This window comes from Procambarus clarkii, chromosome 75, assembly GCF_040958095.1.
Source record: "Procambarus clarkii isolate CNS0578487 chromosome 75, FALCON_Pclarkii_2.0, whole genome shotgun sequence".
In the NCBI taxonomy this organism is placed as follows: domain Eukaryota; kingdom Metazoa; phylum Arthropoda; class Malacostraca; order Decapoda; family Cambaridae; genus Procambarus; species Procambarus clarkii.
In genome coordinates, this window is record NC_091224.1 from 25,412,072 (window position 1) to 25,432,022 (window position 19,951).

Genomic DNA, 19,951 nt, shown 5'->3' on the forward strand with positions numbered 1-19,951 from the left:
TTACATATCCTTTCAAGTTTGTAGAGTAAGAAATGTGTTAGTTTTATGTCTTGTCTAGTACAGTATCTGTATTCTCCATTATTTCATGCTGGTGTTGCTCTGAGTCTCTCTCAATGCTATATACAAGATTTTCTTCTTAAAGGACCATACTTATTAATATTAAGATCTTAAGATTATTACCATTATTAACAAAAATAAGTACTATTCAATATTTTTTATATAATTATTTTATAATGTAAATATTTTATACTGAATATATATTTTGCATTATACTTACTCTGTATTTGCTATCTTAAGGTCTTTCTACATACAGTATGTCATTAGTGATATTATTATTATGGGTCATGAACAAACAAACAGGTGTAAGCAAAACCTAAGAACAAGTAATTGACATATTCATCAACCCAGTGTAAATTGTTTTTGTTTGTTGCTATATATATATGAAATTCAGAAGCCTAATAAAGATGGGTTGGTTGTAGCATGAGCCAAGGGCTGGCAAGTATGGACCGACTTGATTGTCCAAAACTGTGACTTCCGGGGAGAGAGAAAAATGTGTTTGGGTTGAGAATCAAATGCATCTTCCCTACTGTGCTTCTTGAACATAGAGCAAAGGTTATAATGACCCAAGGTTGCTGGACAGTTGTAATGTGAGTTATAGTATTTTAAGTGAAAAACTATTTCATGAAAAAAACAATTTTAATTGATGTACAGTAATATACAGTAATGCAATATTCCTATTTGAAGGCATAATTAATACATTAAAGTGTACTTAAAAGTTTGATCATAAAAATATCAGCTTATAGTAAAATATAATTATAAGTTGAATATATAACGAATACACATTTATCACCTTTTTATTATAGGAATGCAAATTTTTATTTTGTTTATACTGTATTTCCAACCCAGGATGAACTAATGCAATAAAGTTACATGAATATGAAAATATGGGTCAGAGTTCAGCATCTTCATCGGGAAGTGGAGAGCTTGTTCGTTGCACTAGTCTGATCTGATCCCCTTCACATACTGCCTCTAGGCCAAGCTCTTGCAATCCAGGATTTTCTGCAACCCCTTCCAGTTTGAGTTCTTTGACCAACTGTTGATTTTCTAGATTGCCCTCTAGAAGGTTACGCACAGCGAAGATAGAAATTTCTTTAATTAATGGATTTCTTGCGTCAAACTTCGAGCTCTCCAACAGTAGAGTTACACCACCAATTTCTCGAATCTACAAACAAATCAGAAAAATATGTGAGAACTGGACATACTGTAAAAACTGGGATATTCAGTGAGCTGTTTTAGGAAGCATTCAAGTGAAAAAGTTCAGAAAATTACTATAAAGTACTGTATCTAAAATATAACATTGCAGGCCAACAATATAGATGCTATGTTGCTACTGCAGATGCTGACATAAAGGCAACAGGAAAAAGTAAAAAAAAAAAAAAAAAAAAAAAAAGGGCTTAGGTTTCCTGCTTCCCTTTGTTATGGACGAAAAGCTTGTTAGACTCATTGAGGTCTTCCCTCAGACAACGACTGACTTTTCCCAGGATGCATCACCCAACTCCCAGGTGCCATTTAATGCTAGAGGAACAGAGGCTTTGGATGTAAGGAAACGCCCAAATTTCACATCTTGAGTGGTAATCAAACTCAGGAGCATTTGGGTTTGAGCCGACTGTACTAATAACTGTACTGCAGAGCACAAAAGATTTCTGATGATGGTGGATGCAAGTTGCTGATGAACTCTTTCAAGCCTATAAAGGACTTTAATTTTATAGATGACATAGGAAGAAAATTAAGCAGATGAGGAGTCACAATAACGTGGCAGAAATATGTTGACCAAACCACACACTAGAAAGTGAAGGGACGACAACGTTTTGGTCCGTCCTGGACCAGTCTCAAGTCGATTGCGAATGCTGTCGACACAATCGACTTGAGAATGGTCCAGGTCCCTTCACTTTCTAGTGCGTGGTTTGGTCAACAAGAAAATTAAGTTTGAGACACTCGTGGTTATCACATTATTCACCATAACTGGCATACTCTTTCATGTTAAAGGAGCACTTTGCATTTTCTGTATAATGTTTTGATAGTGCAAACCAAGGCTAACAAAGTGTCTTTATTACATGTAATTTTAAGAAGAACAAAACTTTCAATATGTTAGAAATCACATCATATCTGCACAACAGAGGAACTCTAACAAGATGCAGACACTTTTCTCGCTATAGAGAAAAAACAAATTAAAGAAATTATGCATAAGGCCAGAACCATCAAAGACATAAGCAGTGATAGCCAAGGGGCCAGAGCCAAGGCAGTAATAGGAGCTGTTAGAACCAAGTAGATCATGAACTGCACTAAATAGAAGCAGTGAAGTATATACTTTTCTGGTAAGAAAATAAGGCTTCAGGACTGATGGAGATGACCAGAGTGTACACTGAGAAAGACATTGGCAAGGAAGAAAGAGGAATCAAAGATAATTTAGGAGGAAAGGCACAAAGGAAATACTATATAAAGAATTTCCAACACAGTAAGATGTATGTACACATGTGAGTGTGTATATTATATACTGTAATCCTTGAAGAAAAACTGAACGACCTGAGGAGAATGAAGAAAGAATAGGTGTTTTAAATGCACACGATGCTTGCACCTCCTCACAAGATGCCTGGCATTGCCCAGGCCTATTTCCTTAGATGTGTTCACAAGCTCCAAAAATCAATATCCATGAAAGAGATAAACCTCTTCTTGAAAGATGACCAATGGGACCAAACAACACACCCAGTTAGACTCAGCAGTATAGGTATTTGCAAGGCAATACAACTTTGACTGCATTCTTATCCTCGACCAGCACTACGAGTGAATTAGTGAAAAAGATCCTACCAGAGTATCTAAGAAACTTCACTGGGATTTATGATCCCAAATTCACCAAGGAAGCCAGCCAGTGGAACATTCTTGCAGGCTCTTCACTGCAACCAAGTTTTCCAAATGACTGCAAACAGGTCAAATGGGATAACTCCCATAGTGGAGAATGCTGAAGAATTTCAACAATGCTGAAAGCAGCTTTTGGGAAGGACAAAGTACACCTATTCACTGTGCATGAGCCCATGCTGGGGACTTTGTTAGCTATCCCTAATTCTACTTTGGTCACCTGCCTGAACTATTGGGTCCTAAGTATTGATGTTGCCCTGCACCTTGGCTCCCCATCTCCACTGAATACCAGTGTATTTGTGGTTATGTGTCGGCAGATCAATATGGCAGCCATCTGTCATAAGTCGGAGGGAAAGATCACTAGATGTGAAGCAGTCTGTGATATTATTTAGAGAAATTTGGCCACAGGTAAGTGTCCAGTACAAGGGAAACCTCAAATGTGCAGACCTGACAACAGTCACAAACGCCCAGATGGAGTTACACTGCAACAGTTTAGTGGGACTATACGTGTGCATCTACACTGGCTGATAACTATCTTACCATATAATAGAGCTGAGAGTAGTGGGGCTGCCAGCTTCAGGGAGACCTACAAAACTAATAAGTACAGGGGCCTAGGTCATTGTTACAGGTTCATGCCAATAGGCTCCAAGACCCCCGAGTGCCTGAGGTAAATGTGCACCAAAGTTCCTAAAAGAGGTGGGTAAGGAACGTATTAGGCAAAGTAGAGACCCAAGAGTAGGCAGTTTCCTGTTCCAGCACCTAAGTGTTATGATCCAGAGAGGAAATGATTGCTGTATCTTGGGCACACACTCCACTTGTGCTCTGTAGAGCTGGATGATGTCTTTAAACAGCGATTGTCATATACTTTTATATGTGTTTTCTGTAAACTGAAACACAATGTAATAAAATAATGTAAACTATATTATATAAAATAATAAGAAAGTTGGGGTGGTAGGAAAAGATTAAACTTAAATTAAAGTCACAGCCAATGTATCACAGTACAGTACTGAAAATGCCTTATTTTATATTACCTGATCCTGATTGCCTTTGTGCCGGTACACCAAACTTGCGATGAGCCTGATGAGGTCGCACTTAAAGCCAAAGGCTGGATGATTTTCAGCATTTGCCATCTGCTGTTCATCAGTGAGATCAGACAGTCTGCTCAAAGGTGTGAAGACATTTCCACCCAGCTTCCCCATGTCCGTTATGGACCGCAACAAATCTGTTAAATATTGGCGTACTGTACATACCTAAACTAGACATGTTCTTCAATGGTGTAATGACGTATGAGTAAATTAGTCATGATTACAGTGGCATAATGAGTATGGAGTTGTAATGAGCACAGACTGGTGCAACAAGCACAGACTGGTCCAACAAGCACAGGCTGGTTTAACAAGCACAGGCTGGTCCAAAAAGCACAGGCTGGTCCAAAAAGCACAGGCTGGTCCAACAAGCACAGGCTGGTCCAACAAGCACAGGCTGGTCCAACAAGCACAGGCTGGTCCAACAAGCACAGGCTGGTCCAACAAGCACAGGCTGGTCCAACAAGCACAGGCTGGTCCAAAAAGCACAGGCTTGTTTAACACTTATGGGCTAGCATAACTAGCACAGCTGGGAGTAAAGAGCTCAGGCTACTGGTACAGGGTGAAAAAAAAGAGAGAGAGAGGGAAGAGACAACAAAGAAACGGAGGTGGCATTATATTATATGGGGACTCCCTAATGTACACTGGAGGATGTATTCCTAATTTTCTGTTCTAAAGCTGATCAGCCATTACTTAGAACATAATTTCTTCTAAGTGAACTCCTAAACATTTTTGGGGCATATTTTTTAAGTATGAACCAAAAATGTGCATATTTAAGAAATGAAATATAAATAATTTTGCTTAATGGATTTTGTAATTATTTAGAGAGGCTTAATTAATGGAGAATGAGGATGTATGAGGTAACAACCCCAGTTTTTCCTTATCCAATATTAACATTTTCGTCATTGGTTATTATGGTTGAATTTATTCGTGCTGTCATGACGGAGGGTGAGAATAGCTTGAGCTACCTCATCCCTCTGTGTGTATTTATACCTCAATAAACTTATTTCAATTTCAGTTTAATTTAATTCGTGCTGTACCCTTCACAAGTTGTATGATTCTATTTGGTATGGGATACTGTTGTCAGGAACAGGAATTCTATTATGCTTATTGAGGTCCTCATCGGTGAGGCCAAGACTAGCAGCACCACCACCCAACCAGCTGCTGGTCAGTCCCAACTGTGCTTAACAGACTGAACAAGTTACAGTTTGCTGTTTTGTATTTGAGTGACAACCCCCCCCCCCCCCACCAATCCCTCCCTCTAAGGCAAATCTGAGCAAATGATGCTGTAACAATGAATCACTGTTGATTAAATGTTAATGAAGCATGTTTTGCCTGCTGGGAAAGTTACAAATACTGTACTTATAATTGCAGAAATTCCATTTATTAAGAAGATTCAAGTCTCTGTGTTACTAATTAGTGAGACAACAGTTTATATGTAGCAAGATTGAGATACCATTGGTGGTAAACTTTAGGTTATCACATCACAGAGGGTATTGTACCAAACTGGCTGTCATTGACTATAAATTCTGATCTTCTTGACGAGGACAGTACAGTATTGCTTTCTAGTTTTGTTGACTTTAGATTTTTAATTATAGCCAAAAGTATAACAAGTATTTCCATATCGCTACTGGCTTGTCAAACATCTAACCAAATTAGGGAGGCATTCTGTCCTCTCTTAGGACTGGTAATTCCAGTCCTAAGAATGGATTGAACAAGCATATTATATATTAAGAACATAAGAATAAAGAACTGCAGAAGGCTTATTAACCATATAAGAAAGCTCTTATATAGATCCACCCAAACTCGTTCATATATATGTCTAACCTACACTTGAAACAATCAAGCAGTCCCACATCTATTAATTTACCCAGTACAATTTGTTTCATAAATATACAACCCTATTTCCAAACCAGTATTTACCAAGTTTTTTTCTGAATCTAAACTCCAATTTATATCTATTGTTTTATGTTCAATTTTGTGTCGATATATCTAGCACCTTAATAACATTGCCTGTGATGCTAGCCCTTGAAACTGTAAATGGCAGTCCCAAAAAAGACTGACATAATGAGCCAAAGTGCACATACAGACACTAGTGATGAGAAGGCTTGTGTCTTGCTGAAGCAAGTTTCTCCAAGCATCTGAAGCCGCTGCCGAACACACAAAATTGGCCAATCTCACCAAAACCTGCAGATTATATGTGTGTAAAAAATCGTAATTTTTAGAAGTTAAATACAGTGTATTGTACCATATTTTCTAGTGAATATAATACGTACCTAATTAAAAGTATATTTTGTGGATTTATTTTTTGTATGTTTCATCATACATTCATTGAAAAGTGATTTTCTAGTTACTTTGTAGGGGAAACATGTGATTTTGTGTATTTAAATACATTAGCACAATGTATACTCCCTTGATGGTGGATTAAGAATATGCCTCCTATCCACTGGCAAATATTGTAAACTTCTTATTCTACAGCATAATTATTTATCTAAAAATCATATTTATGTTTATTCTAACAAATTGAATAATATATGAGCATATTTGGATGCTGATTCTAGCATATTTAATATCTTATAAGCATACTGTATTTGAATTATTTATTCAAATTATGTTTATTCCGATATATTCAGAACTAGATTTATAGGAAAGATTAAGCAGATTTCACAGTTTTGCTGCACTTTTTTATGGAAATTTGCCGTGTCTTTTAACTAATTACCTGAGAATCATCTTCTTGAAGTTGACTTGCAAGCGAGCATAAAATTTTGTCCGCTTCATTCTGGAAAAGTTTTTTTTTTTAATACTATGTTAGCAGCTACAGATGCCATTTCTATTTAACAAGACACAAGGTATAATCAGTTTTGTTATTCCAATATACAGTATATATATCTGTTATATCAAAGATGCCAATGCAACCCACTGATGTATGTAAAGTGATTAACCTTTATAGCTATATCCTATGATTTAATATCTATGAAGGGCAAGCTCCCGAGTTATTTGACAATATTCAACAATATTAGAGAAAGCCAGAGTCCTATTGCATCCAAACAGATTGTACTCCAGTACCTATGTGAGTTTCTGTTAGGGCTGCAAACACTGCATTTGCCTCATTTAAGAGGCCAGTTATACAGTGGACTTTGTTTGATATGCGTGTTTTTTATACCCTGAATGTTAACAAAATGAACGCTGTAACCATACTTGTGGAAATGCTGAGTGTTTTACTTGGTGTTAATATGTGTGGTTCTGGTAGGGTACCACTGTTCTTGTGTCTAGTCTTAACATTAAACCAGTTTGTTGGTAGAGCCTTGACATTTTAACCATTCTTCTCTTTCTCTTGCTAAAAATCTTTCTGATATGCAGGGTTGTGACTGTTTTCATAATGGCATTCTTGTGGTTTGCCTGGTTCCTCTTGTATGAAAAGCTGGGCAGTTTCTATCAAAATATTCTTCCTTATTTAATGAACTCTTACAAAGTTCTGGGTGGAAAAATTTGTAACTTGGAACATTTACCTTTACCAAGAATATTTCTAAACTTTCTTAGGTGATTATATTTGTATTTTCCATTTGTTCTCCCCAATATCCCATAGACCTCATTTATAATATTGATAGGTTTTTGGAAAATACTCAGAACCATATAAAAACAGCGAATATAGATAAATATAGATAAAGAACAAGTGAGGCTAGAAAGATACCCAGAAGACAAAATTACTGAGAGCATCCTACTTAGGATATCTTCAATAATGTTAGAGTATAGATATTCAGAAAGAGTCAATTTAAGCACCTTTGAATTACCATTGATTAAATCTATAACTATACTGTACTGTAATTCATAATGTTACTGAAATGACTGTATGAGCTCACTACATAAATTAACCACAAAAAAATGAAATGCTTAGCCAATGCATGACAATCTAATTATTCCAACTTGTTAGATTAATTCCATACCTTAAAAATATTGACTAGAAATGTGACTGTAGAGACTGGCAGTGGTTCGCATCTCGAGTGTAACGGGTCCATCAATATAGCTGCCAGCACATCCAGACACAATAGCTTTTGTTTTCCCGAGAGAATTGGCCAAGAGGCCTTCACGATAATTTTGTTGGACAAGAGCAATTCCAAACAGAATAGAACGAAGCAGGAGTACTGACTCTCATTCACATAGAGAGAGAGTAGCTTGCCTATGATGACATCCACTTCTCTGTTGCTGTTCCAAGTAGTAGGAAGATACTGTATTTAGAGATGATTTAAATTTTATGTAAGTAAAGGAAATATGGTAAAGAAGTTTTATTTAAATGTTGACCAGACCACACACTAGGTGAAGGGACGACGACGTTTCGGTCTGTCCTGGACCATTCTCAAGTCGATTGTCTTGAGAATGGTCCAGGACGGACCGAAACGTCGTCGTCCCTTCACCTTCTAGTGTGTGGTCTGGGCAACATACTTCAGCCACGCTATTGTGACTCATCACCTGCAAGTTTTATTTAAATGTTCTATAATAAAATTATTGTGGATGTTATGGGTTTAACACAAAAGATGATCAAGAATGATGAGGGTACAGTACATGGTCAAATGACTACATAGTCACCTAATAAGTACTGGCTAAATTAAATAAATACCATACACTGTACAGTAATGAATATATAAAACAGAAGCAATTCATAAAAAAAATAGGGGGTCTAACTTCATTATTTGTAGTACAGTAATATGAATGTTATACTTAATTTTAGAAATTTAGTACAGTATTTCTATACAGTATATTTTGCTTTTATCTACTTAACATTTTCAGTAGAGTACTCCACTCAAAAATCCTCCCTTTATCACAGTATAATCACAGTATTTATCACATTATACATCACAGTACTGTATTATATCCCACAGGTGTATTTTTCAGTGTATATACACTAGACATTTAATAATGAATTCTATTCATGATTAAATTATAGTATACTGTACGTATGGTTATTGGTTAAGGTATTAGACTCGGAGATTGCTGCCTTCACGATCCTAATACTGTAGTTAATATGCAAGAAATGTTAAAGGTCATATGCAATCTAAATAAGGCTTTGAGCCACTATGAACAGCTCCTCTTGAGAACAATAATTCAGTTGCTCCCTAAGATAAGATCACACCTGGTCATGCAGTCAGACAAGGCAAGGTGACTAATTGGTGGTCGCTGATACACCTGCACTATGACGCCAAGTATAGCTTAGTAAGGTAAGGTAATTATCAAAAGAAGGCACCAAACTGGGAAGTATGGCTTATTAATTAAGGTTTTGATCATTTAAAAGTGAACTTTCTGTATAACTTCTCAGCTGGAGTGAGCTATTCTCTAATACTTCCCTAGTACTAGTACGAGGCAAGAGGAACATGTGAAAATATTTTTGTTGCGTTCATTGCCGAGTGTAATCCTGCCCTGACTTTCATCTTGTCCAAGGAGATCTTTAGTGATTTTTGCCTTGGAGAGCATCTACGTGGAGTAGTTCATAACAAGATACATGTCATATATATATATACTTGCAGAGTTCTTCTCGCAGGCTCGGCTCTAGAAGGCAATTATGAAGTATCATCGAAGCCATTTGGGACACTTGCCAGTCACGATATGCAAGTAGATCTCTAGAAAGAGAACATTCATTTTGCTAGAAAATACCTTGATTATAAATATTTTAAAATACACCTCACTAAAACAATATTAAACCTGCTTGAATCATCGGATAAAATTTATTGTGAATTTTGGTGCTACAGCTATGTATTTATACCACCTACTATGCATCTATATACCGTATTATCTTTAATACTGCTACCCACATTAAAAAAAAAGTGTTTTGCAAACAAAAATTCTTCCAAGGCAGTTTGCCAAGTAAATTTCATATTTGCAAATTGTTTGTGCCAGAGTATTTTGCATGGTTTATCAATTACATACAAAAAAGTTCAATACCACTGAAAAAAGCCACTGCCACTGCTAGCAACACTAATACAAAAAAATCCTAATCCTAAATTAGTATTAAATGTTAATCCCATTACAAAAAAACAGTTTATCCCTACTTGGCATACTTAGTTCTGCAGTTGTAACCAATATTGTCACCCTTTTTTGTGTAATGAAGTTTTAAATAAAATAAAATAACAAAATACCAAAAATATAGTGGGTGGTAGGAGAAAACAATATCCGAGTGTACACGGGTGCCCCACAAGGATCCCCCGATGCTACATATTGTCTTCTTTGAGGTCGAGGGTCCCTTCAAACTCAACCAGAGGTGGTACCCCCCTATCTATCTATCTATATATATACTGAGATATATATATATATATATATATACAGTATATATATATATATATATATATATATATATATATATATATATATATATATATATATATATATATATATATATATATATATATATATATATAAAATAATGTATTACTTTAAATATACTGTACAGGTTATATGCTTTATAAGTTATTCAGAAAATATTTGCAAGTCATACCCTAATATTGGCAGTACAAGTGGCCAAAGTAGCTTCCGTGTTGTGGAATTAGCGGCTACCATATTTCCCAAACAAGTTACACAAGCCGAGGCCAAAGTGGAATGTGCCTTTCTCCATTCACTGTGCGGTTCTCTGTCATTTTCCATGTCTAATTCTGCTGCTTTTATTCCCTCTGTAGTTTGAGTGATGCTGCCTCCTGTTATATTTGTTAGTTCTAGAGGCTGACTAACTTGTGACAGCAGCTCTTTCTCATCTCTAAATGTCCACTGAATGCAAGATATAATGGGATCCAAAAGATCTTCCGATTCTGCCACCTGAAAAGAAATGATTAATGTTTATGCATACCTTTGCCTACTTAAAACTGTTCAATAATCTAAATTTAGTCCCTAAAATTTATTAATACTGTTGAGAAATTTAATACAAAAAATGGATTCATAATTTTGGAGAACAGTTGATTAATAATGTAATAACAGAACATCCAGATTTTACCAAGAGTTGTGTCCTAGAGCAGTGTGGGAAGGTGTTTCTCAAACAGCAGAGCGAAGAAGACACTACAATAAGGCTGTCAGTGGACACCTTGGTCTGTGTTCCTTGGTTCCATTTAGCTACCTCACTCTTGATTATTCCGCAAATATTCCACAAGACGGACACATCCAACTTCCATCTGTTAACAGACATGGCAAACATTTTTTTTTACCTTTCACAAATTTTGAAAACAATTTATAACTGTTAAAAGTCAACATAAAACAGAAATATTTCATCATTAAAATTTCAAGACAAACTGAAATTCACAAGGGCAAGGTGAAACTTGGTACTGTAGTACTGTACTGTACTGTATTTAAATTAATGTTTTAAAACCAGGAATGTTTAATGATCATGTACTTTACTGTACTTGTATACAACTTCTCTGGATTTAGTTCTGTCCACAGTCTACATTCACAAAGTGTTGAATGTGTTGAAGGATGGCTTCATCCAATTTGGATGGGATTGCAAGTGAGAAGAAAATGTGTGACAGGTTCAGCATATCTTGAGTAAACCTATTTTCATCCATGGGAAAAACTCTGTCTTTGTGCCTTATTTCCATGATATTGTTGCAATTTGTTTTCAATATTTTGTAGAAGTGACTAGACCAACCATTAATAATTTTGCATCACTAGTCTACTGCATTGCATAATTTCATAAAATAACCAGAGTATATTTATACCACTGTACAGTGCACCCTCTCTCTCTCTCTCTCTCTCTCTGCACAAATTTAAAGAACATGAATTCAGATTTGTGCACAATTATTTTTAACCCACAAAATTTTAACTTTGTAAGTTTGGGTTTGAAAAGTTGATTCAACATGTGTGTTGATGCAAAAGCTTTCCACAACCAACTCTGACTAAATAACTCCTCCCAATTATCATGTGTTTAAAAAAAAATTGAATTACTCTTGCATTATGGCACTTAACCATTCAGCACCTCACTGTGTACTGTATTTGGTGCTGGAATATTTATCAACAATGTTCAGATAGGTGTTTTATTAAGAGAAGAGTGGGATCTATCTTGAGGTTATCTTGAGATGATTTCGGGGCTCTTTAGTGTCCCCGCGGCCCGGTCCTCGACCAGGCCTCCACTCCCAGGAAGCAGCCTGTGACAGCTGACTAACACCTAGGTACCTATTTTACTGCTAGGTAAACAGGGGCATAGGGTGAAAGAAACTCTGCCCAATGTTTCTCGCCGGCACCTGGGATCGAACCCCGGACCACAGGATCACAAGTCCAGCGTGCTGTCCGCTTGGCCGACTGGCTCCCATTTTACCGGGATAAAATAGCATTTTGGAGGTATCTGCATAATGGTTTCCAAGAATGTATTCCTTGCATAGATGCTCTACATAAAACTTTTCAGTAGTATATTCCTCACAGAGCAAGAGCTCAATGTTACAATTTGTAATCTCAAAGTAAGAAAGTACAGTACTTACAGTATCTGTAGATAATGTTCAAAGCCTTCAGCTCAGCATTAACTGCTGAGCTGATAATTCATAGTACCTGTCAACATTCATCAGCTGCTTCTGCAAACCTTGCAGTGTTTTGGCACACTGAGCCAAGTTTCCATTCCCGTACAAGAGGCTTGCTTCTTCTGACATGCTCACAACCTCTTCAAACACTGCACTCATCTTTCAGTTACCTATGTAATATAAGAAATATACCAGAAGTAAAATAATTTGAAGTTTCTTTAAATTAGAAATGTTAGTATATTGTATATAACTGTGGAAGACACAAGTGAGGCGACACATAAAATATTTAGTAATACCTGTACAGTATTAAACAAGCTTGTTCATCAATTATTCATTTTACTGTAAAATGTTGTAATTATGTTCCTAAATATTTTGGAAGGTAATCAACATTCAAAAATCATGCAGTGCTTTTTCAGGACTAATATGAAAATCTGACAATTATGAAACTCTTACCCAAGGATTGTAGGTACAGTGGATGTAGCCGTAGAGGGTTCTTCACTATTTGGACAGTAAATTAGAATAATCTAATCAGCATTAAACAAACATGGCAATAATAACTATTTTTCCTGTATATAAGTAGTACAGAGCCCCTATTCCTTAACGAGTCAAATTTTATTACTAGGTTTCTGGCATTTGGACAGGATGAGGACAGGAAGACAGCAGCTTCCTGTCCACGTTGAGGCCGCTGCTGTTAAGTGGCCCTCGGGTAAATTCAGAAAAATTTGTGTAAAAAAAAAATGCTGTGTTTATTTTCCAATAATTTTCACTTTCCCAAAAAGATACAGAGAGGTGTGTAATACAACAAAATTTGAAGTGTAAAAAGTAGCTACATTTTGTGTAACGAGGTATGGTCTGATAGCACACAGGCATTTCAACAAGGCTCATTTTATAGTTGTCAGAGCTGCATACATTTTTTTTTTCATGGAGAGACACCAGGCGAGTGTCTTACCACTGCACCACGGGGATTATTATAAGTATTAGCTTGGGTTAGGCTGTGTTTGGCTTGGTTGGGGTAGGTTAGCTTTGGGTTGGGTAAAATTGGTTTTAAAACCCGTTGGTGAAGAGTCTTTTTATACAATTTGACTTTTATTCTTTGTAATGGGTAGAGGTCAATGGGAACGTTGGGTGCATAGTGATGGAAGAGGGACCGGGAGCTAGCGCCCGGCCTCTTCTTGTGGCGGCTTTTGTCACCTTTGGTTATTCTTTGGGTAATTACTTACTTGTTAGGGTTCTTTATGCTTGACGACCAAGAATTTGTGAATTTTACGTCCGTCTTAAGAGTTGTGTTGTGATGACGTCATGAGGTTGCTTCTCTTTATATTACATCGTTTTCGTTTTCTTTGGTAGCGTTATGGGAGCTTTAAATGTTGGGGACAGGAAGCCTGCTCCTTGACTTACTGAGGTCCCGTTAGGGGAATTAATAATCTTTCCCATGATAACACCGCAACAGCTAATTATGTACCGTGTGGGTACCTATTTACTGCTAGGTAAAAAAGCCCTCAACCGTTCCTGGTATGAACGCACATACTGCACATATATTATCTTATATGTACTATCAATATGCATTATTGTGCCTATTAAGCTTTGTCAAATTATTAATCAAGCTATCAATGCTATCAGTCAAAGCTAACAACGTGCTTTAATATACCTACTAATCTCTCTCAATTTTGTCTTACAATGTACCTGTGAACATTTTATAAATTTTCCTAGAATTTACCTCCTTAATGTTATCTGTTAGATTAAGGACCTGCCCGAAACGCTGTAGGTACTAGTGGCTTAACAAGAATGTAAACATAATCCTGTGTACTCTCACAAACCCCAATGTACCTTCCAGTAAATAAATAACTAAATAAATAATATGAGAGTCTACTTAGTCTTGGGATGATGTTTGTCGCTCTGTGTTGAACTTGCTTCAAGGCAGGTCTATCTGTTCAAGTACCTGGGAGTTAGACAGCTGTTGGAGCTGCTTCGTGTGTGTGTGTGAAAAAAAGTTTGATTGACAATTGAGAGGTGGGACCAAAGAGCCAGAGCTCAACCCCCGCAAGCACAACTAGGTGAATACAACTAGGTAAATACTAGGCCAAGATGTTACAAAAGTAATGTAACCTCGGATTCTACTCTACTGATTTTTTCATTGTTCATTATTATTATTATTATTATTATTATTATTATTATACTGAGAAATCACAATATGGTGATATCAATGAGAAATTCCACGGGAGCCGTGATAAGGATTCGAACCAAAGTGTTCATCTGGGAACACCCAGCGCAGAGGCTCGAATCCTCATCACGGCTTCTGTGGATATTATTATTATAGTTATTATTATTATCAGGAGTCACAGCCTGGTCGTGCATTGTAGCCAGGGGGTCTTCTTTCTTAGCTTCTCTTCAGATTTTGAGCAGTGGTGGGTCGTGGGGAAGGACCATCTGGGGTCTGCTGGGGTCCACTGAGTGGACGCCAGCAGACTCCACCGGCATTTTGGGGTTGTCCTCTTCTTCGTCTTCTGTCATAGTATTATAGTTATTCACGGGGAAGGGTAGAAATAGCCTAAGCTACTCTATCCCTTTGAGATGTATTTCTTTCTTGTCTCAATAAACATACTTGAACTTGAGTTATTCACGAGTGGGGTCGTCGGCCACCTGGGGTCCACTGGTGATAGACCAATGTTGGCGAAACAGACTGATTTCGTCTGTTCTTCGTCTAGTGGGGTCATCCGGGGTCATCTGGGGTCATTGGCAGACCCACTAGGGGATGACCTCGCCCCACCTCTGCAGTCATTGTGATTCTCACTCTTCCATTAGCATGTCCACCATATATTTCCAACTTTCGCTTCGTCGTGGGGTAATCTTGCCATACGAGGTGTGGAATGCCCTGAGCGTGAGGCTATATAACACTTGGTGCCTTGGGTTCGATGCTCGCGTTATATGTTTATTACATCCCATACACTCGCTATTAAAGACTATTTATAGCATTTTGTGGAATTCAATTTAAAATTCTTGCAAAAGTGTGAAGGAATACATATTTTAACGTGATCCGAAGATGTATTGAAATATACATTTTTTTCCATTGATAAAATATTTTGGTTTCCCATAGTGTGGAACAAAAAACCAGTTAGGCTTATCAAGGTCCTCCCCCCCCTTCCCTTAGGTCAACTACTGACCTTACCCCCCAGGATCTAACCCACAACAGTTGTCTGACTCCCAGATAACTATTTTACTGATAGGTATAGGCGATATGCATCCTTCGTTATTATTGTTAAGTGCACCATTTATAATTTCGGGATGAATTCTCTAAACTTGTATACTTTATTTACGTACTATTATGTTCTGGTGCAAGTGCCTCTACTTACGTAGAATAGGTATACAAGTACAGGTATTAAGGTTACTTTTCAGAGATGAGATTCAGATGTTTATTCAGGTAAGGTATATACATACAAGTGATGTTACATTAATGGATTGATATATAGATAGAGCTAGTACATACAATGCCTAAAGCCACTATTACGCAATGCGTTTCGGGCAAGAAAAAACATTAATATCTAGAACTTAATACTAATTGAGCATAAAGAATAAAAGATGTTGAGAACAAATACAAATAAAGATAAAAAAAAAAGGGGGAACATGACTGAAAAAGCAGCACAAATACAATAGGTTGACAAACAGTGTTGATTAAAAAAAAGAAAAAAAAAAAGAAAATAACAGACATGGATTGACAATAGAGGAGTGAGGTAGATTACAGGGAATTTATTAGGTAGTGTTTAGTTTTTATCTTAAACTGGTTGAGAGAGGTACAGTCTTTAACATGGTTGGGAAGGTCATTCCACATTCTGGGCCCCTTGATTTGCAGAGCATTTCTAGTTTGATTAAGACGTACTCTAGGAATATCAAAACTGTATTTATTTCTGGTGTGGTGCTCATGGGTTCTGTTACAACCTTCTATGAAGCTTTTAAGATCAGGATTGGCATTATAGTTTAGCGTTTTATATATGTATAATACACATGAGAGAATGTGCAGTGACTTAATATCTAACATATTAAGAGATTTGAGTAGGGGTACCGAGTGATGTCTGGGGCCAGAGTTGGATATTGTTCTAATAGCGGCTTTGTGTTGGGTAATTAGAGGACGTAAGTGATTTTGGGTAGTAGTTACTTAACATGTATCCCTGCACATGCATACCGTAGCCTGCAACTAGCAGTTGCAAATTCTAGCAACTGCACTGGCAACTTTCTAGCAACCGCGAAGCTGTAATAATTATATTCCAGCAGCTTCAGTTGAAAATTATTAGCAATTGCAGTTGCAAATTTCTATGCAACTTGCAGTTGTAAATATATTATTTAAATTAATAAATATTATATCGCCTATGTTTGGTCACCCTCTCGTACAAAAAATGCAGATTCATATATAAGCATTGACATGAGTGGTTCAAATAATGAGCAACAAATAGTCACTGCTTTCACAACAAAGCGGTGAAGTATAGCGAAGAAGAAAATGTATTACCATGATTTGGAGACTAACCGACTAAGTAGCGCGCGCGCGCATCGAGCGGGGTACTTAAAAGCGAGCCCGCGGACTCGGCGACGCTTCACAACAACAGCCTCAGCCAACACCAATGCTACGACTTCAGCAACAAATACCACTTCTGCTTCTAACATCAACATCACCATCTCTTCAACTGCATTGGCAGATATCCTGTCTGCTGACGCCCACCCTGTGCAACCTGCTACAGACTCTGCAACATCCTTGCACACTGCTACTACTCCAGACGATCCATCTACTTCTCCAGTGGTACCTGAGACTGCACCAACTTCACCAGCTTCACCAGAAAATACACCAGCCGCACCTGAGACTACACCAGCTTCACAGGTACCTACACCTGATGCTTCTGCAAACCAACACTTGTTTTCCGATGATGACTCTACTGCCTCGATTGACGTTGAAGCACAATCACCATCTCCAGCAACACAGGAGTCTCCAAGAGTCTCCGCACTATATGATCAAGGTGAACAACTTACACTTGGAACTCCCGAATACAGACGCCTCTCCAGCAAAATACTCAACACAAGGTATGCGGAATGCCTGCAGAATGATCCAAACTTAAAGTACACACTAAGGAACGAAGTAATCTTCGTTGAATGCGACGAAACCACATTCTCAAAGGACCTTTTCCCACCAGACTACGCCGATTACAAACATCAAATGATTACTCGAAGAAAGAAGAAACACCAAATTGAAGAAGAAGAAGACACCACATGAAGACAGATTGTTTCCACCTTGAATGCTGAAGCACTGCCACCGCCGCCTTCCAGACCCGCCTCCAAGCCTAACCAGTTGTTGGGTTGTTTGCAGCATCGACGTATTGCCACGCAGCTGGGTTTAGCCCAGGCACTTTTTCTTCAACTTCAGCATTTCCTCTCACCGACTACTCTTCAGCTGTCCCCACTTCAAGGCTCGCCCCAATGGGCATCTTCTCCTGTATTATTCAATTAAAAAAAAAACTCGGCGACTAAATGAATTGTGGGGTTCAGTCCCTGAGCCCATTATGTGCCTCTGTAATCCTTTCCACTACCGCCCACAAGATGGGTATGGGGTGCATAATAAATGAACTAAACTAAAAAATATTAACCAGAGGATGTTATGACCCCAATGTAGCCTTGGCGGAACGAATTTACCCTAGTGAGAGTTATTCTGCCGACCGGACCTGATTGAGAGGCCAGAGGAAAGATGTATATATTAAATAACTAAATAAACGTCATTGAGTAATCTCAGGATATAAGCAGAGGATGAGCGTTGGTAATTAGTGACATGAAATGAGATGTCGATACTTTGGGGACGTGAAGTGAGGTTAGCAGGAGGTCATGACCTCATTTGAGTGTCGACTGTCGTCAAGGGTGGTTGTACTTCGTTGATTCTCCGGGAATACGAAGAGTATAGTTCCCTTTGTTAGTGCTGAAGTGAAGACTACTTGTCTGCAAGTGTGAGGAAGCTGTTGGGGACTTAGTACACAATTTCTCTGTGATTTTGATAATTAGAGGTGGCCTGGAAATGTGTTGGCTGCGCCTTGGTGAAACTAATTTTTGTGCCTTCAAGAGGAAGGAAGTGAGCAGACGTTTCTGTTATGGCGTCTGCCAGGCGACGTTGTGAACTCAAGTCGTGGACTGCAGGATACCTTGTGAAACAGTCCTGAAGCATTTTTGTGGGCGGTCTATGCGAGCGCCATGTGCTCACCTAGTTGTGCTTGCGGGGGTTGAGCTCTGGCTCTTTGGTCCCGCCTCTCAACCGTCAATCAACAGGTGTACAGGTTCCTGAGCCTACTGGGCTCTATCATATCTACACTTGAAACTGTGTATGGAGTCAGCCTCCACCACATCACTTCCTAATGCATTCCATTTGTCAACCACTCTGACACTAAAAAAGTTCTTTCTAATATCTCTGTGGCTCATTTGGGCACTTAGTTTCCACCTGTGTCCCCTAGTGCGTGTGCCCCTTGTGTTAAACAACCTGTCTTTATCAACCCTGTCAATTCCCTTGAGGATCTTGAATGTGGTGATCATGTCCCCCCTAACTCTTGTCTTCCAACGAAGTGAGGTTTAATTCCCGTAGTCTCTCCTCGTAGCTCATACCTCTCAGCTCGGGTACTAGTCTGGTGGCAAACCTTTGAACCTTTTCCATGTCTGAGCTCCGGTGAGTGGGCGTCCTAGCACCAGAGATTTCGGCGGTAAGCCTTTTTAATCGTTTGTTAGTTTAGCCACTAGTGTTTAATCGTTTATCAAAATTTAAAAAAGCATTTGCCAGTCATCTGACCATTTGTGGAGTGCATGTAGATCTTTGTAAGGTCTCAATATCACCTTCACTTCCTACTTTACCGTAAATCTTAGGGTCATCTGCAAATTTGATGATGTGGTTTGTAATATTTTCCTGTCACTGATGTATATGACAAAAAGGGTTGGCCCCAAAATGGACCCCTATGACACCCCCACTTAGCACATTTCCCCAGTCAGATTCATTCCCTTTGTTTTCTGTTTTAATCATTCCAGTATTCTCCCATTTATTCCATATGCCTGTAATTTCCTTGCCAGTCTATCATGTGGTAACTTGTCAAAAGCTTTAGCAAAGTCCATGTAAGCTACATCTACCAGAAGTCCTTTGTGTGAATAGCCGGTTACTGTTTCCAGAAATGAGCAGGTTAGTAAGGCAGGATCTATTTTTAACAAAGCAATGTTGCGTTGATTTTTACAATTTTGTTCTTTGCAAGATGTACGATTCCTTCCCTTAGGATTCTCTAAGCTGAACCCTTGCGACCTGTGCAATCACAGGGACCTAGCGGAGGGCCACCCAAATAATGCAAGTGGTCCTATAGCCACACCAGACAAAACAAAAAAGATAATAAACGACCCGCAAGAACACGTCGCCTCCAGGAGGAACATAACCAGCCGCTATGTGTATTATAAGACCGCTGCACAGTACCTTGCGCCCCG

At 38.2% G+C, this 19,951-nt stretch overlaps 1 protein-coding gene and 1 long non-coding RNA gene across 3 annotated transcripts in view; one reads left to right on the forward strand and one right to left on the reverse strand.

The window, feature by feature from the left end:
- The window catches only part of LOC138356902 (uncharacterized), a 381,031-nt gene that overhangs the window by 332,937 nt on the left and 28,143 nt on the right, over nt 1-19,951 (forward strand). The window lies entirely within an intron of this gene.
- On the reverse strand, nt 683-13,830 carry LOC123771663 (ataxin-10). Its single transcript, XM_045764287.2, has 10 exons — nt 13,696-13,830; nt 12,507-12,645; nt 10,969-11,143; nt 10,480-10,793; nt 9,509-9,607; nt 7,940-8,198; nt 6,715-6,774; nt 6,083-6,182; nt 3,945-4,135; nt 683-1,222 (listed from the first exon to the last, which is right to left on the reverse strand). Exons 2-10 carry the CDS (start codon nt 12,632-12,634, stop codon nt 950-952), a joined length of 1,599 nt encoding a protein of 532 aa, XP_045620243.1. The 5' UTR covers nt 12,635-12,645; nt 13,696-13,830; the 3' UTR covers nt 683-949.

Coding starts and splice junctions, on each gene's coding strand:
- LOC123771663 (XM_045764287.2), bottom strand. CDS start 12,634: ATGAGTGCAGTGTTTGAAGAGGTTGTGAGCATGTCAGAAGAAGCAAGC. Junction 11,144..12,506: donor CAGCTGATGAATGTTGACAG/GTACTATGAATT, acceptor GTCTGTTAACAG/ATGGAAGTTGGATGTGTCCG. Junction 4,136..6,082: donor CCTTCTCATCACTAGTGTCT/GTATGTGCACTT, acceptor AATATTTAACAG/ATTTGTTGCGGTCCATAACG.